At 47.3% G+C, this 23,671-nt stretch overlaps 1 protein-coding gene across 1 annotated transcript in view; it reads left to right on the top strand.

The window, feature by feature from the left end:
* EFCAB5 (EF-hand calcium binding domain 5) overlaps nucleotides 1-23,368 on the top strand; it is a 36,391-nt gene extending 13,023 nt beyond the window's left edge. The window contains exons 6-20 of the mRNA XM_067472180.1: nucleotides 505-604; nucleotides 772-1,629; nucleotides 6,259-6,336; nucleotides 6,428-6,520; nucleotides 7,926-8,140; nucleotides 8,279-8,435; nucleotides 10,093-10,382; nucleotides 12,396-12,568; nucleotides 12,676-12,904; nucleotides 14,562-14,714; nucleotides 14,862-14,968; nucleotides 15,061-15,314; nucleotides 17,700-17,932; nucleotides 19,735-19,831; nucleotides 23,086-23,368. Of these exons, the coding sequence (XP_067328281.1) occupies nucleotides 505-604; nucleotides 772-1,629; nucleotides 6,259-6,336; nucleotides 6,428-6,520; nucleotides 7,926-8,140; nucleotides 8,279-8,435; nucleotides 10,093-10,382; nucleotides 12,396-12,568; nucleotides 12,676-12,904; nucleotides 14,562-14,714; nucleotides 14,862-14,968; nucleotides 15,061-15,314; nucleotides 17,700-17,932; nucleotides 19,735-19,831; nucleotides 23,086-23,303 (3,255 nt within the window). The 3' untranslated portion in view covers nucleotides 23,304-23,368. The remainder of the gene's footprint in view (nucleotides 1-504; nucleotides 605-771; nucleotides 1,630-6,258; nucleotides 6,337-6,427; nucleotides 6,521-7,925; nucleotides 8,141-8,278; nucleotides 8,436-10,092; nucleotides 10,383-12,395; nucleotides 12,569-12,675; nucleotides 12,905-14,561; nucleotides 14,715-14,861; nucleotides 14,969-15,060; nucleotides 15,315-17,699; nucleotides 17,933-19,734; nucleotides 19,832-23,085) is intronic.
* The last annotated feature ends 303 nt before the right edge of the window (nucleotides 23,369-23,671 follow it).

Here is a 23,671-nt window from a genome sequence, read left to right as displayed (position 1 = left end):
TCTCAGACTGAGGCCTTCTCACACTGAGGGCTTTATCAGACTGAGGCCTTCTCACACTGAGGGCTTTATCAGACTGATACCTCTCTCATGCTGAGGTGAACTAACACTGAGGCCTTCTCACAGTGAGGGTTCTCTCAGACTGAGGCCTTCTCACACTGATAGCTTTCTCAGACTGAGGCCTTCTCAGACTGAGGGCTTTATCAGACTGATACCTCTCTCATGCTGAGGTGAACTAACACTGAGGCCTTTTCATACTTAGGCCTACTAACACACTGAGGCCTTCTCACACTGAGGGCTCTCTCAGACTGAGGCCTTCCCACACTGATGGCTTTTTCAAACTGACACCTCTATCACGCTGAGGTGAACTAACACTGAGGCCTTCTCATACTTAGGCCTACTAACACACTGAGGCCCTTCTCCCACAGAGACCTCTCACTTAGCCCAACCCTGAAGTAAATTAAACGTGGCAATGGTCACTGAGATGACTCTGTCCCTTTTTCCAAGGTGGGACTCCTGGATCGAGCAAGAGTGTTTTCCTTACTGGAATACTATTATGACAACTGCCTGCAGGATGCCAGGAAGGGGTACCGTGACCCAAGGAAATGTAAGTGTAGTCTCAGGCTGACCTTCTGAAGCTCTGGGGAGTTCATTCAAGGCTCACAACCTCTGAAGATGCCAGCTGTAGCTGCAGGTGAAACATCAGGAGAGAATGCTTCTGGAACATGGCCATACAACCCGAGAAACTTACAGCAACCCTTTCCTCTTCTGTAGGGCCCATGGTCGAACTAGATGACATCGAACTGACCGAGTTTTGGGGGAATATGGAGGACGACGAGCCCATCGTCACCACTGCCGCAGTTTCGGAGGAGTCTCTTCCTGGGTTATCTGTGGAGGCTTTGGTGCTCAACAACATCCTGAAGGGCATCCTCTCCGATCTGGAACTGGACGAAGCGGAGCTGGACACCCTGGAGTTGGCCGTGATCCCAGAGCAGGATGGACAGGTGACCATCATTGTAGAAGACGAGAGCCAAGCTGTTCAAGTGACAGAACAAGCAGAAGATACACCCGGCGAAGTCACGGTTCCAGAGGAAGGTTCCCCGGAGAAGGCTGAGCCGATCGCCGAAGAAGCCGGCGTCGGAACTACGGATGAAGGAGTTGGACCTGAAACCATCCCTGAGAAGCCACCAGAGATCATTGTGGAAGAAAAGAAGGATGAGCCAGAGCTCAGCGTGGAAGAAAAGGAGGTCGGCAAGGGTGAGCCAGAGCTCAGCGTGGAAGAAAAGGAATCCGACAAGGCTGAGCCAGAGATCAGCTTGGAAGAAAAGAAGGCCGATGAGGGTGAACAGCCAGAAAAATTGAGTCCACCGTCTGCCTCCGAGCCAGTGGAGATGCCTGCTCCCACTCCATCCCTCTCCCAGACCACTGCCCAGCAATTGGAGCAAGAGTTGGGCCCAGACCTAGAGGGAACTTCCACGGATCAGGCTCCTGGTGTGCAAGGTGCTGGGGAAGAAGAGGCCACCACAAAGGAGGAAGAGCAGAAAGAGAAGACAGACACAGGCAATGCAGAGAGGCCATCCCTGGCGAGTGCTGAGGAGCCGCCGGGTCAGACATCTGGAGAGCAGGCTACAGGTAGGACCACCAACTCCTGAATTTTCACGTTATTGGGCTGAGGGTTATAATGAAGCAGATTAAAAGCCACCTGATTGGGTATCTCTGCTCATGTGCCTCTGCCACCAAATCTGAATACTAATAGGTTTAGCGGGGGGATTGGGAGTTGTAGTTGCTGGGATTTGCAGTTCACCGACAATCAAAGAGCATTCTGAACTCCAACAACGATGAAATTGAACCAAACTTGGCACACAGAACTCCCATAACCAACTGGGAGGGTTTGGTGGGCATTTGGTGGGAAAATACTGGGAGGGTTTGGTGGGCATTGACCTTGAGTTTGGGAGTTGTAGTTCACTTACGTCCAGAGAGCACTGTGGACTCAAACAATGACGGATCTGGATGAAACTTGGCACAAATACTCACTATGCCCAAATGTGAACACTGGTGGAGTTTGGGGAAAATAGACCTTGACATTTAGGAGTTGTAATTGCTGGGATTTGTAGTTCACCTACAATCAAAGAGCATTCTGAACTCCAACAACGATGAAATTGAACCAAACTTGGCACACAGAACTCCCATGACCAACTGGGAGGGTTTGGTGGGCATTTGGTTGGAAAATACTGGGAGGGTTCGGTGGGCATTGACCTTGAGTTTGGGAGTTGTAGTTCACTTACATCCAGAGAGCACTGTGGACTCAAGCAATGACGGATCTGGACAAAACTTGGCACGCATACTCACTATGCTCAAATGTGAACACTGCAGGAGTTTGGGGAAAATAGACCTTGACATTTAGGAGTTGTAGTTGCTGGGATTTGTAGTTCACCTACAATCAAAGAGCATTCTGAACTCCACTAACGATTGAATTGAACCAAACTTGGTACACACAACTCCCATGACCAACAGAAGATACTGGGAGGGTTTGGTGGGCATTGACCTTGAGTTTGGGAGTTGTAGTTCACTTACGTCCAGAGAGCACTGTGGACTCAAGCAATGACGGATCTGGACCAAGCTTGGCACAAATACTCACTATGCCCAAATGTGAACACTGGTGGAGTTTGGGGAAAATAGACCTTGACATTTAGGAGTTGTAGTTGCTGGGATTTGTAGTTCACCTACAATCACAGAGCATTCTGAACCCAGAGACGGCCCTAGGTAATTTTCAACGGTAAGCAAACAGTATTTTGGCGCCCCCTCCCCCAACCAATCACTGATATATATTTTCCGTTTGTCGTGGGAGTTCTGTGTGTCATATTTGCTCCAATTCCATCATTGGTGGAGTTCAGAATGCTCTTTGATTGTAGGTGAACTATACATCCCAGTAACTACAACTCGCATATGTCAAGGTCTATTTTCCCCCAAGAGCGCCTCAAGAGCGCCCCTGCGCAAAATCAACTCTACCGCGAATGCTTACTTTGCATAATGGGTTGAGCCGCCCCTGTCTGAACCTCACCAACGATAGATTTGGGCCAAACTTCCCACATAGAACCCGCATGACCAACAAAAAATACTGTGTTTTCTGATGGTCTTTGGCTACTCCTCTGACACCCACTCGCGACCCCCTCAGGGGTCGCAACCCCCAGGTTGAGCAAAACGCCGCAATACAGGAGAGGCGATTCCACCTGAACATCAGTAAGAACTTCCTGACCACAAGAGCTGTTTAGCTGTGGAACTCTCTGCCTTGGAATCTGGTGAAGACTCCTTCTTTGGAGGCTTTAAACCAGAGGTTGGGTGGTCATCTCTCAGGGGTGCTTTGATGGTGCGTTTCCTGGTATGAGAGGATGGACTGGATGGCCCTTGGGGCTTCTTGGTCTGGAGATGTGGGTTTCCATCATCTTGAAGTCACCACTTAAGTGAAGCAAGGAGGAAAAGAGCCAAATGGAGACCCTACATTGGAGATGATAAATACACAAATCAGCTCTGGGCCATGGTTCCAACCTGAAATGGCGAGATTGCATGATCTGATAGCGGGATTCTCGTCTGATCGCTGCCTCTGCCATGTCTAGCACGGAGAGCGGCGTGACTCACCCCGTTCAATTATTTACCTGCCGCTTGGGAGGGCGGCCTCCCGCAGAGATGACCTCGGGGCTTTCCAAAAGGGGATGGGTGGGAAGGGAGCGGTGGCCCATTCTCAAAAATGGGTGGCCCCAATTCTGAGGTTGGGACAGGAAGAACGAGAAGTCGCAAAACGGACAGCTGCCTCTGTCCGGGAGACTAACCGGTGGGACAAGGTTGTTGGTGAGATTCAGGGAGCTGTGGTCTAAGAAAGGTAAACATTTGATTCCAACTGTGGACAGGGCAATGGATGAAAATGCCAACAGTTGGCCCTGCCACGCAAGCACTACCTTATTTATGAGATTTGCAGACGACACCAAATTGGGAGGGATAGCCAATAGTCCAGAGGACAGGAGCAGAATTCAAAACAATCTTGACAGATTAGAGAGATGGGCCAAAACTAACAAAATGAAGTTCAACAGTGACAAATGCAAGATACTCCACTTTGGCAGGAAAAATGAAATGCAAAGATACAGAATGGGGGACAATGCCTGGCTCGAGAGCAGGACGTGTGAAAAAGATCTTGGAGTCCTCGTGGAGAGGAAGGTGAACATGAGCCAACAATGTGATGTGGCGGCAAAAAAAGCCAATGGGATTTTGGCCTGCATCAATAGGAGCATAGTGTCTAGATCTAAGGAAGTAATGCTACCCCTCTATTCTGCTTTGGTTAGACCACACCTGGAATATTGTGTCCAATTCTGGGCACCACAATTGAAGAGAGATATTGACAAGCTGGAATGTGTCCAGAGAAAGAGGGCGACTCAAATGATCAAGGGTCTGGAGAACAAGCCCTATGAGGAGCGGCTTAGGGAACTGGGCATGTTTAGCCTGAAGAAGAGAAGGCTGAGAGGAGATATGATAAGGGCCATGTATAAATATGTGAGAGGAAGCCACAGGGAGGAGGGAGCAAGCTCGTTTTCTGCTTCCTTGGAGACTAAGACGTGGAACAATGGCTTCAAACTACAAGAGAGGAGATTCCATCTGAACATTAGGAAGAACTTCCTGACTGTGAGAGCCATTCAGCAGTGGAACTCTCTGCCCCGGAGTGTGGTGGAGGCTCCTTCTTTGGAAGCTTTTAAGCAGAGGCTGGATGGCCATCTGTCAGGGGTGATTTGAATGCAATATTCCTGCTTCTTGGCAGAATGGGGTTGGACTGGATGGCCCATGAGGTCTCTTCCAACTCTTTGATTCTATGATTCTATGATTTGCAGGATTTTTCGGTGGCAGCGCTGATGGTATCGTTCCAGGAGTTAAGTGTGACATCTGTAGACAGTCCACGTATAGCAGGGTGGGGAGGACAATAGCTTTATAAACACACCCCTTGGTATCCCTACAGATGTCCCGATCTGCAATCACTCTCTGCTTCATTTGGAAAAATGCTGCACTCACAGAGCTCAGGCAGAGTTGTATTTCAGTGCCAGTGTTGACTTTTGTGGAGAGGGGGCTGCCAAGGGAGTAGAAATGGTTGACATTTTCTAATGTTACACCATTAAGCTGTATCTCTGGCATTGGAGAGGGATTGGCTGGTGTCTGCTGGAAGAGCACTTTGGTTTTCTCGATGTTCAATGAGAGGCCAAGTTTCTCATATGCTTCTGCAAAGATGTTGAGAGTGGCTTGTAGGTCTTCTTCTGAATGTGCACAGACTACATTATCATCAGCATATTGGAGTTCTGTAACAGATGTTGTAGGTCTTCTGAATGTGACCAGAATATGTTATGATCGGCATATTGGAGATGTATAACAGATGCTGCAGGTCTTCTTCTGAATGTGCACAGACTACGTTATCATCAGCATACTGAAGTTCTGTAACAGATGTTGTAGGTCTTCTGAATGCGCACAGACTATGTTATCATTGGTGTTTTGGAGTTCTATAATAGATGTTGTAGGTCTTCTGAATATGACCAGAATATGTTATGATCGGCATATTGGAGATGTATAACAGATGTGCAGGTCTTCTTCTGAATGTGCCCAGACTACGTTATCATCAGCATACTGGAGTTCTGTAATAGATGTAGGTCTTCTGAATATGACCAGAATATGTTGTCATTGGCATATTGGAGTTCTGTAACAGATGCTGCAGGTCTTCTTCTGAATGTGCACAGACTACGTTATCATCAGCATATTGGAGTTCTGTAACAGATGTTTTAGGTCTTCTGAATGCGCACAGACTACATTATCATCAGCATATTGGAGTTCTGTAATAGATGTTTTAGGTCTTCTGAATGCGCACAGACTACATTATCATCAGCATATTGGAGTTCTGTAATAGATGTTGTAAGTCTTCTTCTGAATGTGCACAGGCTATGTTATCATTGGTGTACTGGAGTTCTATAAAAGATGTCTAGTGAAAGGTCTAGGATGCTTCTCTGTCATGGACCACCTTCTGCATCATTTGCCACCAATAATACTAACAGCAATAGGATGTGTAAGTGAGTAAAACTTTGTTTCCATCCCGCCCTATCTCCCCTGAGTGGGGACTCAGGACGGCTGTATCTGACAATGAAAGAATGCTTGGAGAGATCTGGAGCGACATCCAGTTCTTTCTTGGAAAGAAACCCAATTCTCCCGTTCCCAATTCCCCCGACTGCTTTCTTGTAGGTCTGTCTTTGCCCACCACGCAGTCCAGCCAGGCCGCCAAAAGGGACGTCCAGCTGATCTACGGAGAGCCTTGGTCCGGTGAGTGCGTCCCTCCACTCCCCTCGACATCCGGATCCTGCCCTTCACGTGAAGCGGTGGCAGGACCTGACGTTTCTCTCGGTCCCTGCAGGTGAGTTTCAGGCGGCCGACCTGTCCTTCAAGTACGCCGATTACGGGAAGGAGATCCGGGAGGACTGGAACAACGAAAACTCCAGGTTCCCAGGTGACTTTTTAAAAAGCATCTATCTATCTATCTATCTATCTATCTATCTATCTATCTATCTCATTGATCTCTTATCTATGTATCACATACCTTTCTATCTATCTATCATCATTAATCTATCTATCTATCTATCTATCGACCTATCTATCTATCTATCTATCACTGATATCTTATCTATGTATCATATATCTTTCTATCTATCATCATTAATCTATTATCTATCTATCTGTTGATCTATCTATCTATCTATCTATCTATCACTAATATCTTATCTATGTATCATATATCTTTCTATCTATCTATCATCATTAATCTATTATCTATCTATCTATCTATCTATCTATCTATCGACCTATCTATCGACCTATCTATCTATCTATCTATCATTGATATCTTATCTATGTATCATATATCTTTCTATCATTATTAATCTATCTATCGATCTATCGATCTATCGATCTATCTATCTATCATTGATATCTTATCTATGTATCATATATCTTTCTATCTATCATTATTAATCTATTATCTATCGACCTATTTATCTATCTATCATTGATATCTTATCTATCATATATCGTTCTATCTATCATCATCATTAATCTATTATCTATCGAGCTATCGACCTATCTATCTATCTATCATTGATATCTTATCTATGTATCATATATCTTTCTATCTATCATCATTAATCTATTATCTATCGACTTATTGACCTATCTATCTATCTATCTATCTATCTATCATCATTGATATCTTATCTATGTATCATATATCTTTCTATCTATCATCATTAATCTATTATCTATCGATCTATCGATCTATTGACCTATCGATCGATCGATCGATCAATCTATCTATCTATCTTTCATCATTGATATCTTATCTATGTATCATATATCTTTCAATCTATCTATCATTGATATCTATGTATCATATATCTATCTATCATCATTAATCTATTATCTATCGATCTATCGATCTATCGATTATCGATCTATCGATCGATAGATCTATCATCATTGATATCTTATCTATGTATCATATATCTTTCTATCTATCTATCATTGATATCTATGTATCATATATCTTTCTATCTATCTATCATCATTAATCTATTATCTATCGATCTATTGACCTATCTATCTATCTATGTATCAGTTCACTCAGACCCTGAGAGCACTGTGAACCCCACTATACCAAACATGGCATATATACTCAACATGACCAACTGTAAACACTGGAGGGGTTTGGGGAGAATTAACCTGAGGTGATGGGAGTTGTGGTTCTCCCAGACCTAGAGAGCACTGTGAACCCCATTGGTGATGGATCTGGATCAAACATGGTACCTAAGCAAGCCCGGCATGGACGCATGAGCCTTGTGCCACTTGGCGGTCTCTTCCAGACTTGCGCATGAACATGGTGGAGATCCAGGCCCGCGGACCCCCGTCCTCCATGTCTGCTTTCGAGAGGGGCTCTCTCGACCTGCCCCAGTTTGTCCAGCTCCTGGAGACCTTCGTGGGCGAGGAAACATCCCTGCCGAACCTGAAGAAGATGGTGGAGTTTGTGAAGGGCGGATACGTCCAGACGGAGAGCGAGAAGATCAAGCAGCTGGAGCAAGTAAGCAGAGGAGATAGCGTAGTATTGTTAGGCCTGGTTCCCCCAGTCAACAAATACGAATGTTCTCCCACTTGGGATGTCTCTCTTGTTGAGAAGTCACCTTGAGGTGTGCGTTGGCTTCTCTTCTTTCCCTTTCAGATCCATCAAAGATCCTTCGTGACCTGGAAGCAGCTGCTCTTGGCGGCCCTCTTTGAGAAATGGGACAACGAATGCTCGGGGTTTTTGGACATGAAGGAGGTGGACGCCATTCTCTCCACCTTCAAGGAAGGGATGGAGCAGGAGGCCCTCAATAAAGGTAAGAGGCAGGTGGCCCTCTCCGTCCCTTGCAGCGAACACAATGGGGCACATGATTGATCTCAAACACTTATACAGTCTGGGTTGTCGTGTAAGTTTACTGGGCTGTCTGGCCATGTTCTGGAAGCATTCTCTCCTGACGTTTCACCCACATCTATGGCAGGCATCCTCAGAGGTTGTGCAAATCTGTTGGGAACTAGGAAAATTAGGTTTCTATATCTGTGGGATGACGTCCAGGGTGGGTCTTGGAGGGACTGTTCTGCAGTGGCTCCAGTCCTTCCTGGAGGGCCGTACCTTGTGCTGATATGGCTGTACCAGAAGCTCAAATTTCCTTTCTTTGCGTGGTTAATTGCTTGTGTTTGATTTGGCCATGCCTTTTGCAGAGAAGAAGAGAAAGAGGGAAAGAAGAAAGGAAGGAAGGAAAGAAAGGTAGAAAAGGAAAGGAGAGAAGGAAATTAAAAAGTGAAAGAAGGAAGGATAGAGAGAGGGAAGGAAGGAAGGAGAGAAGGAATGAAAGAGAGAAAGAGGGAGGGAAGGAAGGAAAGAGAGAAGGAAGGATGGAACCAAAGAGCAAAGAAAGCAAGAAAAGAAACAGGGGAGAAGGAAGAAAGGAGAAGGGAAAGAAAAAGAGGGAGGGAAGGAAAAAGAGGGGGAAGGAAAGGGAGAAAGAGGGAGGGAAGGAAGGAAGGAAAGAGACAAGGAAGGATGGAACTAAAGAGCAAAGGAAGGGAGCAAAGAAACAGGTAGAGAAGGAAAAAAGAAGAAGGGAAAGAAAAAGAGGGAGGGAAGGAAGAAGAGAAAGAGGGAGGGAAGGAAGGAAGGAAAGAGACAAGGAAGGATGGAACCAAAGAGCAAAGGAAGGGAGCAAAGAAACAGGTAGAGAAGGAAGAAAGAAGAAGGGAAAGAAAAAGAGGAAATAAAGGAAAGAGGGAGGGAAGGAAGGAGAGAAAGAAAGGAGGAGAGAAAGAGGGACGGAAGGTTGGCCACAGCAACGCCTGGCGGGTACAGCTGGTCTCATCATAGAATCAAAGAGTTGGAAGAGACCTCCTGGGCCATCCAGTCCAACCCCATTCTGCCAAGAAGCAGGAACATTGCATTCAAATCACCCCTGACAGATGGCCACCCAGCCTCTGTTTAAAAGCCTCCAAAGAAGGAGCCTGCTCCACACTCCGGGGCAGACAGTTCAGAATGCTCTTTGCTTGTAGGTGAACTACAAATCCCAGCAACTACAACTCCCAAATGACATAATCAATCTCCTTCCAACCCCACCAGTATTCAGATGTGGGCGTATCGGGTATTTGTGCCAAATTGTGTCCAGTGAATGAAAATACATCCTGCAGATCAGATATTTACATGACGATTCATAACAGTAGTAAAATTACAGTTATGAAGTAGCAACCAAAATAATGCTATGGGTTGGGGGTCACCACCACACGAGGAACTGGATTAAGGGGTCTCCGCATTAGGAAGGTTGAGAACCACTGGTATAGGATGTCTCTCTCCTCTAGATTGTAGTCTGGAAAGTTTACAACTCTGTGTAAGGGCGCCCCCTTGTGTGAAAGGAAGCGTATCTGAAGTAGGACATCAAAAGCTCACCAATGTGTTGAAGGACTTCAGGTAATCTCTTGAGTTACAAACACCAGCCTTTCCTCCTCCAGCCAAGCTCCAGCTGCCCATCCCGCAGTGGCATCCCAGTGGGATCGTGAAGCTCCCCTGCAAGGACTTCCAGACCTACATGGAGCTGGTGGTCTCGGAGCTGACGGGCAACGAGGACGAGGTCCTGGACAACCTGGTGGAGTTCCTCATGATGGCCGTGGACTGGACTCACCTGGAGCGGCTGCGAGGGAGCGCCCGGAGGAAGTGGCTCCTGGGGATCGAGCAGACGGCCAAAGTCAGCGGGGGGTGCATGGAGCCCGTCTACCAGGCCCTCTTCAAGACCCTTTCTCGGGTTGGTCCCAGATGTTGATGCTTCAGAGGCTCACTTAGAAGGTTGAGAAGAGCCATGAGAACCATGTCTCCATATTAAGCAGGTTTGACTAGGACTCAATGGAGCCATGGGTTCAGATGACGGGGGAGGAGATTCCACCTGAACATCTGGAAGAACTTCCTGATCGTTGGAAGAGTTGTTCAACAGTGTCCGGTGGAGGCTCCTTCCTTCAACCTGGGGGTCAAGACCTCAATGGAGCCATGGGTTTAGATGACGAGGAAGGAGATTCCACCTGAACATCTGGAAGAACTTCCTGATCCTTGGAAGAGTTGTTCAACAGTGTCCGGTGGAGGCTCCTTCCTTCAACCTGGGGGTCGAGACCCCTGGGTTGGTCCCAGGCATTGATGCTTAAGACGCTCACTTAGAAGGTTGAGAAGAGCCATGAGAACCATGTCTCCATATTAAGCAGGCTTGACTAGGACTCAATGGAGCCATGGGTTCAGATGACAGGGAAGGAGATTCCACCTGAACATCTGGTAGAACTTCCTGATCATTGGAAGAGTTGTTCAACAGTGTCTGGTGGAGGCTCCTTCCTTCAACCTGGGGGTCGAGACCCCTGGGTTGGTCCCAGGCATTGATGCTTCAGAGGCTCACTTAGAAGGTTGAGAAGAGCCATGAGAACCATGTCTCCATATTAAGCAGGCTTGACTAGGACTCAGTGGAGCCATGGGTTCAGATGACAGGGAAGGAGATTCCACCTGAACATCTGGAAGAACTTCCTGATTGTTGGAAGAGTTGTTCAACAGTGTCCGGTGGAGGCTCCTTCCTTCAACCTGAGGGTCGAGACCCCTGAGTACATCATGAGGAGGTTTCAGAGGGGTCGTCAAAGACCATCAGAAAACATATATTTCTGATGGTCTTTGGCAGAGAAGGTTGAAGATCTCTCCACCTGTCCTTCTCTTCCTTTTTGGAAACAGATGGTGAATTTATAGTTCACTTGCAATCAAAGAGCATTCTGAACCCCACCAACAACAGAATTGGGCCAATTCCGAGCAGGCATGCTCGGCGCATGTGCGGGGTGAGGGAGAACGTGTGAGGCTGGAGAGAGGATCGCGCCAGCAAGTCCCTTCAAGGCATGAGGGTTCTGTATGGGAAGTTTGGCCCAATTCTGTTGTTGGTGGGGTTCAGAATGCTCTTTGATTGCAAGTGAACTATAAATCCCAGAAACTACAGCTCCCAAATGTCAAGGTTTATTTTTCCCAAACTCCACCAGCGTTCATGTCTGGACATATTGAGTATTTGTGCCAAGTTTGGTCCAGATCTATCATTGTGTGAATCCACAATGCCCTCTGGATATAGGTGAACTATAACTCCCAAACTCAAGGTCAATGCCCACCAAACCCAGGATTTCCTCTTGGTCATGGGAGTTCTTTGAACCAAGTTTGGTTCAATTCCATCATTGGTGGAGTTCAGAGTGCTCTTTGATTGTAGGTGAACTTCTATAAATCCCAGAGTCAGAGTCTATTTCCCCCAAACTCCATGTGTTCATATTTGGGCATATTGATTATTTGTGCCAAGTTTGGTCCAGATCTATCATTGTAGGCATATTGATTATTTGTGCCAAGTTTGGTCCAGATCTATCATTGTGTGAATCCACAGTGCCCTCTGGATGTAGGTGAACTATAACTCCCAAACTCAAGGTCAATGCTCACCAAACCCTTCCAGTATTTTCTGTTGGTTGTGGGAGTTCTTTGTGCCAAGCTTGGTTCAGTTCTGTCATTGGTGGAGTTCAGAGTGCTCTTTGATTGTAGGTGAACTATAAATCCCAACAACTACAACTCCCAAATGTCAACATAAATGCCCACCAAACCCTTCCAGTATTTTCTGTTGGTCAGGGGAGTTCAGAGTGCCAAGTTTGGTTCAATTCCATCATTGGTGGAGTTCAGAGTGCTCTTTGATTGTAGGTGAACTGAGAACCACTGGAGAACCACTGGTATAGACCATCAAGTCATGCACCTTGCCCTGTATTGTCAGGATGCAGATGCCCACGGGAAGAGCAAGAGGATCAGTGCTTCCGTGGCCCTCCTGGAATACAACCTCATCAACCCAGCTCGGGGGGACATCCTCCTCCGTTACGTGGCTTGCACTGAAGATGATGCCCCTTACGTCCTCAACCAGGCCCTCTTCATGGACATGAAGGGAATCAGGTGAGGAGGACCCCTTCCCAAGCCTTCCTGCCATGTTCTCCTTGGGTAGGTGACTCACCAACTCTTCTCTTCGTCCTCCTCCTCGCTGCCGTCCTCTCTCCTCCCAGCTTCGCCGCAGCCCTGCAGGACAAGCCCATCCACGTCCCCCGCGTCCAGCTGCACGGAAACATCCAGTTCTGGAACCACGACCGTCTCCCGAAGGAGAGGATGGGCTCCTTCTTGGTCCTGCCGCTGGAGGACGTCCGAAGGAGGGTCTTCGGCGTTCTGGGGCTGGACACTCTCCGGGACAAGAGCGACCAGACCATCTTCGTCCCCCACGAAATCCGTTTCTATCAGGTGCGGGGAATCTGGGAAAGGGATGTCGGAGACGCACTCGTTCCTACAAACGTGGTGTGCCACACTTGGTCCAGATCTGTCATCGGTTCGGTTCAGTGCTCCCAGGGTGAGGGGTGGGGGGGGGGGTCACCGTGCTCTGCCTTGATGCAGGGTGAACTACAACTTCCATCCTGTTGAGTCAGTCCTTGAAACCCCCCTCCAGTCTGTTCAGTTGCTGACCAATTCCTCTATGTTTGCTGTGTGCCATAGGAAAGGGTTAAGGGAAAGGCAGGGTTCCACACAAGGAACCCTGGGATGCCTGCCTGTGGTGGAGGAAACATGTCAAATCTAGGATGAAATTCTCCATGAATGAAAGCATTAGAAAGGGTTAAGGGAGAGGCAGTGGGTGGGGTCATGCAAATCCCACACAAGGAACCCTGGGATGCCTGCCTGTGGTGAAGGAAACACATCAAATCTAGAATGAAATTATCTGTGAAGGAAAATATTGGAAAGTGTTAAGGGAGAGGCAGTGGGCGGGATCATCCAAATCCCACACAAGGAACCCTGGGATGCCTGCCTGTGGTGGAGGAAACACATCAAATTTAAGATGAAATTCTCTGTGAATGAAAGCATTGGAAAGGGTTAAGGGAGAGGCAGTGGGTGGAGTCATGCAAATCCCACAGAAGGAACCCTAGGATGCCTGCCTGTGGTGGAGGAAACACATCAAATCTAGGATGAAATTCTCCATGAATGAAAGCATTGGAAAGGATTAAGGGAGAGGCAGTGGGTGGGGTCATGCAAATCCCACAGAAGGAACCCTAGGATGCCTGCCTGTGGTGGAGGAAACACATCAAATCTAGGATGAAATTCTCCATGAATGAAAGCATTGGAAAGGGTTAAGGGAGAGGCAGTGGGTGGAGTCATGCAAATCCCACAGAAGGAACCCTAGGATGCCTTCCTGTGGTGAAGGAAACACATCAAATCTAGGATGAAATTCTCCGCGAATGAAAGCATTCCTTGGGTGGTGGGCGATAATGTTTGGGGAGGAAATGGGCAGTCTTTGGGCATCATATTCATGGCACTCGCTGTAACCTGCAACGTCAGTGGAGGGAGTGCCTTTGGAGGCTTCTCAGCACTTGGAACTATAACTTCTTTGTGGAGGCAGAAGGCTCTGCCACAATTCCTCTGTGTTTGATGTGCCATAGGAAAGGGTTAAGGGAGAAACAGTGGGCGGGGTCATGCAAATTCCACACAAGGAACCCTGGGATGCCTGCCTGTGGTAGAGAAAACACGTCAAATCTCCACAAATGAAAGCATTCCTTGTGTGGTGAGCTGTAATGCTTTGAGAGGACATTGGAAGCATTTGGACTACACATTTTTCCTCCACCAAAGACACCTCCCAGGGTTCCTTTCTCTCTCAACTGCATGACCCCACCCACTCTCCCTTAATCAACTCATATGGCACACAGCAGCGCAATTGAGAGACAGATGTGGCTGGTGTGACACTAAAATATATATATCTCTTTTCTGACTTACATACAAATTGAACTTGAGATCAAACCTACAGGACCGATCTTGTTTGTAGCTTGGGGACTGCCTCTATTTGCGTGGTTCTTGTGGGGCTCATAACGCACCCGTCCCTGCCAAACACCTAGAAGGGTTCGTTCTTCCTTCTCAGGGGGCCGCGAACACCTTCAGCACGGCCTACCACCACATCCGCACCCAGGACTGTCTCAAGCAGGTGATCATCTCGGCGGTGGGGTGGATTTCCAACCAGACGACCAGGCTTCAGAGCATCACGACCTACTTCATGGAGCCCGGCGAGAACCGGGTAAGGCGCCGAAGGGAGGATGTCGAGGAGTTCCAATAAGAGGCTCTCAAGTGTGGTTCGGATTCCAACTCCCCAAATATAAACCCATCTGTCGTACACGTGAACCGCTTTGCACCCTGAACCTTCTCTCGCTCTTCTCTCCTCAAGATGCAAGACTACACCCTACGCAAAGTGATGACGTCGGATCTGAGGGAGAAGTCCGAGCTCCATCCCTCTCCAGCTCCGGTGGTCAACAGGAAAGATGACTTCTTTAGGTCGGTTCAGGAGAAACGACGTTAAAGGTACGTAAACAAACAATGTCTGAGGATCCGGACACTGAGATCCCTCTGGCCGTCTCCCGTTCCAGTGGTTTCCTGTTCAGGTGCGTCGACTGCTCCATGGTGGTCATGGCTTCCACCTGCGAAGAGCACCACGTCGCCTATCCCTTGAGGGACCCAGAGGGCCGGGCCATCGCCGTGTTCGACGTCAACCTCGGACGCTGGCCGAAGCTGCCGTCTTGCGAACACAAGGACCTGCAGAAGATGCTCAAGATGGTGCAGGCCGCCACCTACGAGATACTGAAGGAGGACGCGGGAGACCTGGAGCCGTATTATATCTTAGGTAATGCCAATATCATCAGTTCTGGAGAGCCATGGCGATTCAAAAGACTTCCATCAGGGGTGTCGAACTTTTGGGAAAATGGCCTCCATAACCTTTTTGAAAAGGAAAAACGACGTCATATCTGTTTGGGCAATCTCCATGAACATCTGGAGACCACCTTTTGAAAAGCATGAGTCAAGGAAAGACATGCCCTTATTAGAAATCAACCCTTTGAACAAGTGATGTTCACAAGAATTTGTGTAATGGCACACAGGTAACTCAGCTGTTAAACTGATAAGCCATGTCTTTGAACTGCCGGGGACCAAGACATGCCATTGCACAAATATATATCTATGTGTATGTGTCTGTCTGTCTGTCTGTCTGTCTCTCTCTCTATATATATACTACCTTGGGGACCCGGCACTTCCCGGGTTATTTGAGAAAGGCATTGTGTGCCAAGGTTGGTCTTTATCAGTTATTTATGTGGCTCGCAGTGCTCTCAGGAAGTTAGTGAAGATACTGCAAGTCCCACAGTCCATGGTCCATCGTCCTCCAAACAGCACCAGGATGTAGAGTGGGTCATGGGGGCTCTGTGTGCCAAGTTTGGTCTTGATCAGTTATTGGATGAGGTTCGCAACCGTCTCGGGAAGTGAGTGAAGGTACTTCAAGTCCCATCATCTGTGGTCTATCCTCCACCAAACTGCACCAAGATGTAGAGTGGGTCATGGGGGCTCTGTGTGCCAAGTTTGGTCTTTATCGGTCTTTGTTGGGTACTGCAATAGTCTATGGGAACAAAAGGGATGGGAAAGTACTACAAATCCCATCATCCATTGTCCGTCCTCCCCCATCCCTCACCAGGACATAAAGAAAATCATGGGAGGTTATGTGTGCCAAGTTTGGTCTCGATTGGTCATTGGATGAGGGTCGCAGCGGTCTCGGGAAGTGACTGGAGGTACTTCAAGTCCCATCATCCATGGTCAGCCCTTCTGCAAACTGCAGTAGGATGTAGCATGGGTCATGGGGGCTCTGTGTGCCAAGCTTGGTCTTTATCGGACTTTGTTGGGGGCCACAGTGGTCTGTGGGAACCGATGGGTTTGAAAGTAGTACAAATCCCATCATCCTTTGTCTGTCCTCCCCCAAACCTCACCAGGATGTAAAGGGGGTTATGGGGGTTATGTGTGCCAAGTTTGGTCCAGGTCTGTCACCCATGCTGGTCACAGTGACAATACAAGCCTTTGACAATACAAGATAGGCTGTGTCCATGTGTTCCTCCATAGAGAGAGCAGTTGGAACTCAACCATATCTTGCCCAAGTTTATAGTCCTCATCAAGGAAACAGAGAGGCAGATGTTAGCTGGCAGGGAGAGCCCTTTCCCCATTGTCCTCTTGCTCTAGAGCTAAAATTTAGGGGTCTTTGCCAGGAGGCAGAGACCAATTAGACTCATCAAAGAGTTCTTTTTTCCCTGGCGAGACAGAGAAGCATCCCATATTTTTCCCTGATTTCCCAATGAAAAGTCTCACCAGTTGAAGAAAAGCCATCGAGGTTTAATGCGATTCAGCTGAAACAGATGCAAAGCTGCAATAATTCGCCAAAGCTAAGCATGAGGGGAATACACCAATACAGTCATATTTATAGCAAATTCAAAGTTACAGAGTTCAAACTCCCCGCCCCGGCTTCCCTGTTGTTCCCTGCCATGATTGGGCGATGGGCTCCAGTGGTCCGTAGGAACCAATGGGGAGACCTTTGCCACCTGGTGGCGACAACCAATCAGGAGAGATGGAGGCGGGATGAGGGAACACAAAGGAATCTGGGAAAGGAGTAAACAAAGAAAATGCCATGCCATGTGGCCGGCGAGACAATGGGGAAATCTCAAGCCAGCCTGATCTATTGTGCTTTGAGTGGAATGAATAATCAGAGCGAAGGCAAAAGGTTTTTTCAAGGACCTTTTGTCCTTCAGGAGGAAATATGATTAAGATTTTTGCCAAAGGGGAAAGCTGAGGGCTGGGCAATTCCTCCGAGGGCCACCAGCTGCCCAGGCTATTGTCCATGCAAAAGGAAGCTGTGGATAAAAAATTCCTGGAATGTTTGGGGCTTTGTAGTCCCTTTGGTGGAGTTTCTTCATGTATATAGGGGAAGCAAAGGTCAGAAGAAAAGGGGAAAGGCTTCTGCCACACAAATAAATCAGAAAACACATTTCATACATCTAAAGTTCATAAAAGGCAAGATTTCATAAGGTTTGCCCATGTGGGGGGAAAGAGCGTCCATAAGGGATGGCTAAAACGCAAGGGTGTTGCACAAAGGTCCTGGCAGGAGTTCTTGAGTGGCCCAAATGGACCTGGTGTCTCTGGAAACAAGCTTTGTTCCCCGTCCTTGGAGAACTACAGCTCCTGCGTTGTCCCGTTGCAGAGGCGGAGTACGTCGGGGACTGGCGGCGTGGCGGGGTCCTCTTCTACCGCTTCATGCTCCAGGACCTGCAGAACTGCATCTGGAACCTCGACCCCTGGGACTCCTTCGGCGACATCCGGTGCTTCGAGCAGCCGCCGCCTCTGGTGCACACCATCCTGAAGTGCGTCCTGCTGGTGCTGTACCCACAGTGGGCCAGTACGGAGGCCGTGGAGAACTGGGAATGCTGCATCCAGGTGAGGAGCACACTGAAGAAGAACGTAATCCCTGCACAAGGTCTCTTCGGAAGAAGATGAAGGTCTTTCTTGCTTCCTGCAGGGGAAGCTCTCCTCTCAAGAAATGTAACATGTTCACACACTTTTTGTATGTTTAAGTTGTATCCCATCCAACACATCCTAAACAGTGTCCTCGAACAATTTTCAAATAAGCTGAGATTTAGTCTTCTTCCTCCTCCTCTTCTACCTCTTCTTCTCCTCCTCAGTCTTCTCCTTTCTCCTCCTTCTCCTTCTCTTTTCCTTCTTTCTCTTCTTGTCTTCCTTCTCCACCTTTTTCTCTTCCTTCTCTTCTCCTTTCTCTTCTCCTCCTCCTCTTTCTCTTCCTCCTCCACCTTCTTTTATCTTCCTTCTCCTTCTTTCTCTTCTTTTCTTTCTTCTCCACCTTTTCCTCTTCCTTCTCCTTCTTTTTCTTTTCTTCCTTCTCCACCTTTTTCTCTTTCTTCTCCTTTCTCTTCTTCTCTTCCTCTTCCACCTTATTCTCTTCCTTCTCCTTCTTTCTCTTCTTCTCTTCCTTCTCCACCTTTTTCTCTTCCTTCTTCTCTTCTCCTTCATTCTCTTCTTCTCTTCCTCCTCCACCTTCTTTTGTCTTCCTTCTCCTTCTTTCTCATCTCTTCCTTCGCCACCTTTTTCTCTTCCTTCTCCTTCTCTTCTCCTTCTTTCTCTTCTTCTCCTTCTTCTCTTCCTCCTCCACCTTCTTTTCTCTTCCTTTTCCTTTTTTCACTTCTCTTCCTTCTCCACCTTTTTCTCTTTCTTCTCCTTCTCTTCTCCTTCTTTCTCTTCTTCTCCTTCTTCTCTTCCTCCTCCACCTTCTTTTCTCTTCCTTTTCCTTTTTTCACTTCTCTTCCTTCTCCACCTTTTTCTCTTTCTTCTCCTTCTCTTCTCCTTCTTTCTCTTCGTCTTCTCCTTCTTCTCTTCCTCCTCCACCCTTTTTTCTCTTCCTTCTCCTTTCTCTTCTTCTCTTCCTTCTCCACCTTTTTCTCTTCCTTCTCTTCTCCTTCTTTCTATTCTTCTCCTTCTTCTCTTCCTCCTCCTCCTCCACCTTCTTATCTTTTCTCATCTTTCTTCTTCTCCCTCTTTTCTTCTTCTTTTATTTCTCCTCCTCCACCTTCTTTTCTCTTCTACTTCTTCTCTTCCTCCTCTTCCACCTTCTTCTTCCTTCCCTTCCTTCTTCTTCTCCCTCTTCCTTCTCATTCTCTTAGAATCATAGAATCAAAGAGTTGGAAGAGATCTCATGGGCCATCCAGTCCAACCCCATTCTGCCAAGAAGCAGGAATATTGCATTCAAAGCACCCCTGACAGATGGCCATCCAGCCTCTGTTTCAAAGCTTCCAAAGAAGGAGCCTCCACCACACTCCTTATTCTCCTTTCTTTTCCTTCTTCTCCCTCTTCCTTCTCCTTCTTCCTCGTCTTCTTCTTCTTCTTTCTCTTCTTCTCCTCCTCCACCTTCTTCTCCCTCTCCCTTCTTCCTCTTCTTTTCTTCCTTCTTCTCCCTCTTTGTTCTTCTCCCTCCTCCATTCTCTTCTTCTTCTCCCCTTTCCTTCTTCCTCCTCCTCCTCTTTGTCATCCTCTTCTCCTTCTTCCTCCTATCACTATCGTTTATATCCTGCTTTTATCTCTGGACGTAAATGCAAAGTAACCCTGCCCTCGTTTGCTTTCCAAACTCCTAAACTGGCTTCCCAAATATACCCTCTGCCTGAGCCATTCATCGCAGCCTCTTGTGTTTATTTGTTTGTTTTCTTTTCCCTTTAACCGTTTCCCTATAGAAACTTGATGGGGAACTTATAGAAAACATCTGCTACTTTGATCCGACGGCTGCCTATGTGGAGACTAGGCCAGAGGTCATCTACACCTGCCTTCAAGGTAACGCCAAAAATGTTGTGATCACAATAATAGATTATTGTTGTTATTGTTGTTGTTGTTGTTGTTGTTGTTATGTTGTTGTTGTTATTATTATTATGAGAGTAGTGAGGGCCAGTGCTTCTTTTAGGTTCTCTCTGGATGGAGCCCTATTATTATTATTATTATTATTATTATTATTATTATTAATATATGGCATTGGGAGCCATGGTGGCTGAAGCTCACCACACTCCTTGGATTCGAACTGCCGACCTTTCAGTCAGCAATCCTGCCGGCACAAGGGTTTAACCCATAAACATGGACGATGGTGATGATGATATCTGATTGGAGTATTATTATTATTACTTGAAACACCACAAGATGAGTCCACAGCAGACACTCTGCTGGCTGTTGAATTGGATCACATGTGCGAATAATGCGTGCAGATCCCGGTAAGGTGGCCTTTTGCAGCTGGCAGATAGTAATTTTGTCAGCGCTGATTGTGTTTAAGTGCAGGCCAAGGTCTTTAGGCACTGCACCCAGTGTTCCGATCACCACTGAAACCACCTTGACTGGTTTGTGCCAGAGTCTTTGCTCGATCTTTAAATCCTCTTCTCGTGTCAGCTTTTCCAGTTGTTTCCCTGCAATCCTGCTGTCACCTGGGATTGCGACATCGGCCATCCATACATTGTTTTTTAACACAATCGTGAGGTCAGGTGTATTGTACTCCAGAACTCTGTCTGTCTGAATCCGGAAGTCTCAGAGGAGTTTGGCGTGTTCATTCTCTGTAACTCTTTCCAGTTTGATCCCACCAGTTCTTTGTCGCAGGCAGATGGTGTTATTTGTGGCACAAGTTCCAATGAATCATCTGAGCAACTGTGTTGTGCCTCTGCTTGTAGTCTGTCCATGATCTTCTTGCAGCAACTGAGGATCTGATCTATTGTTTCATCTGCTTCCTTGCAGAGTCTACATTTGGGATTTGTTGTCGACTTTTCAATTCTGGCTTTAATGGCATTTAATGGTTCTAATGGCTTGTTCTTGGGCTACCAGAATCAGGCCCTCCATCTCCTTTTTCTATTTGTGAACCACAGCCATGTTTTTTCTTTATCAATTTGGCTCTCAATTTTTCCCAGGAACTCTCCATGGAGAACCTTCTTTGGCCAGTTTTCTCTTCTGCTCTGGATTGTGTTTTTAATAATAATAATAATAATAATAATAATAATTATTATTATTATTATTATTATTATTATTGGGCCGGGCTGTAACACAGCGGGTAAATCCGCCAAGTATAGAAAACGAAGCTCCACTGGATGGAAGATGGAGCGACAGCACCACCCTGTGGCCGGAACTGAGCACAGCCTCCAGATGCCAGAGATGGAAAAGATGGGAAAGCCTATACAGTGTTCCCTCACTTATCGTGGGTGTTCCGTTCCAGGACCACACACAATAAATGAAAATCCACTAAGTAGGGACACTCTGCCCACTTGAGGGAGTGTCCCTACTTTGTGGTGGCCTCCTCCTCGCCACCTCCCCTACTCCCTGCCTCGAAGGCCCCTTCCTCACCAGGCTGGGTGTCCAAGGAGCCTCCGAGGTGGGGTAGGGGTGCTCCACCCACTCGGCAGTGGCTGCCTCCTCCTCACCGCCTACACTGCTCCCCATCTTGGAGGCCCTTTGGGTGCCCAGTGTGGCGAGGAAGTAACAGGGAGCAGCTATACAGTGTTCCCTTGCTGCTCCCCGCGAAAGAGCGAGTCCGCAATAAGCGAGGGAACACTGCACCTCTGTTTATGTATTGTCTGTCCTTGTTAATTGTACAACGGCAATGAATGTTTGCCATATATGTGTTCTGTAATTTGCCCTGAGTCCTCTTGGGGAAATAAAGCGGAATGTAAATAGATCAGGTAAAGTTTTCCCCCTGATGTTAAGTCCAGTCGTGTCCGACTCTGGGACTCTGGTGCTCATCTCCATTTCTAAGCCGAAGAGCCGGCGTCGTCCATAGTCACCTCCAAGGTAATGTGACTGCATGGAGCGTCATTACCTGTTGTGGCTGAGCTAGTTTCTGACGATGAGGATGATGGGATTCAGATTCCTGTTGGGTTTCAGCTTCCTGGCTCTTTGTCTGTGCCTCAAATCTCCGAGCCTGTTTCCAAGGCTCTCACAGACAGTGCAGCATCTTTACCAGAAAGGAATTTTAACGAAGGGAATAACGAGCAGGTTCCTTCCCACGATGATACTGAAAGTGCAGATAAGGATTTGACCTGAGAAGCTTGCCTTGATCTCCGGGTCAGGGGGAGTCTGCGTCTGGCAAGCAGACGGGAGGCTAGCTCGGTGCGAGGTCATCGCAATGCTTTTATGATGCTGAGAGCCTAATGTTTTCATGTTAGAAAGGTATTTAGGCCTCCTGGAAACTTTGTGAAAGCGTCAGTTCAACGTAGCTTAGTAGCCTGAAAGCTTCATGGAATAACCTTAGCCTGGAAAGCAGTACGCTTGGGATTTCTTGCATTGTGATTCTTGGGGCAAATGTTTCATTGCTTGTACCTGGGACTCTGGTTTGAACTTTGCCAATAGTGTGAGAGGAAGCCACAGGGAGGAGGGAGCAAGCTTGTTTTCTGCTTCCTTGGAGACTAGGACGCAGAACAATGGCTTCAAACTACAAGAAAAGAGATTCCATCTGAACATGAGGAAGAACTTCCTGACTGTGAGAGCCGTTCAGCAGTGGAACTCTCTGCCCCGGAGTGTGGTGGAGGCTCCTTCTTTGGAAGCTTTTAAGCAGAGGCTGGATGGCCATTTGTCAGGGGTGATTTGAATGCAATATTCCTGCTTCTTGGCAGGGGGTTGGACTGGATGGCCCATGAGGTCTCTTCCAACTCTTTGATTCTATGATTCTATGATTATGTTTCCTGTTTTTACCTGAAGATCTTTGGAACTGTTTTCTGCATTTAACCTTAATCTCTGGGACTTTGCAATGCTTATTCTTTATTTTGACTTGGATTTTTTTCTCAATACATTGTAAAACTACAGCTCTTGTGTGGTGGTGTTTGGAAGCAAGGTGAAGCCTGCTCTGAGTTGCATTATTACCTTCCTCCAGAAGAGTTACCTATTGATCTAGTCACACTTGCATGTTTTCGAACTGCTAGGTTGGCAGAAGCTGGGGTTAACAGCGGGAGCTCACCCCGCTTCCCAGATTCGAACCACCAACATTTTGGTCAGCAAGTTCAGCAGCTCAGTGGTTTAACCCACTGCGCCACTGGGAGAATATATTATTATTATTATTATTTCAGGGACACACCGGTACGCGGTGTGGCGGTTTGGCTCGGCTCCGCTGGAATACCTCTACAATTGGATCCAGGCCTGCCTTGCGCTCATCGAGATGGCGAAGAAGCTGCAGTGCCAGACCAGCACGGCCTTGCCATCTTCCTCGGTGCTGCTGACGCCCGCTTTGTCGCGCTCGCTCCGCTCCTCGCAGATCTCGACCTACAGAAGCATTTCCTTGACTTGAATCGCCTCTGTATTCCGGCGGGTGTATCATATTTATATTAGAAAATAAATATATGCAAGACGGCATCGTCAAATGTGTCCAACCGGTCTAATTCGAAGGATGCAAAACGGGTGGACTGTCCATCGATTAATGCAAACGAAAAAGGTGCAATTAGCAAAGGTCGGCCATGCTTTCGGAGTGCGCTTCTGCCTGAATTTCCTTTTGCGTCTCGTCTCGCGCTTTTGGAGGCGACGACAACACACTCCCGAAAGATTTCATCTCGGCAATTGTTTATCTCTCGGCGGGATCTCTTTTTAATAAAATTTGGGGAAATTAAAACACTCCCTGCCGCACAAAAAAGCCAAAACAAAACAATGGCCCCCCTCCCT

Source organism: Anolis sagrei, chromosome 11 (genome assembly GCF_037176765.1).
Source record: "Anolis sagrei isolate rAnoSag1 chromosome 11, rAnoSag1.mat, whole genome shotgun sequence".
NCBI classification, from domain to species: Eukaryota; Metazoa; Chordata; class Lepidosauria; order Squamata; family Dactyloidae; genus Anolis; species Anolis sagrei.
This window is presented reverse-complemented; position numbering and strand designations above follow the sequence as displayed.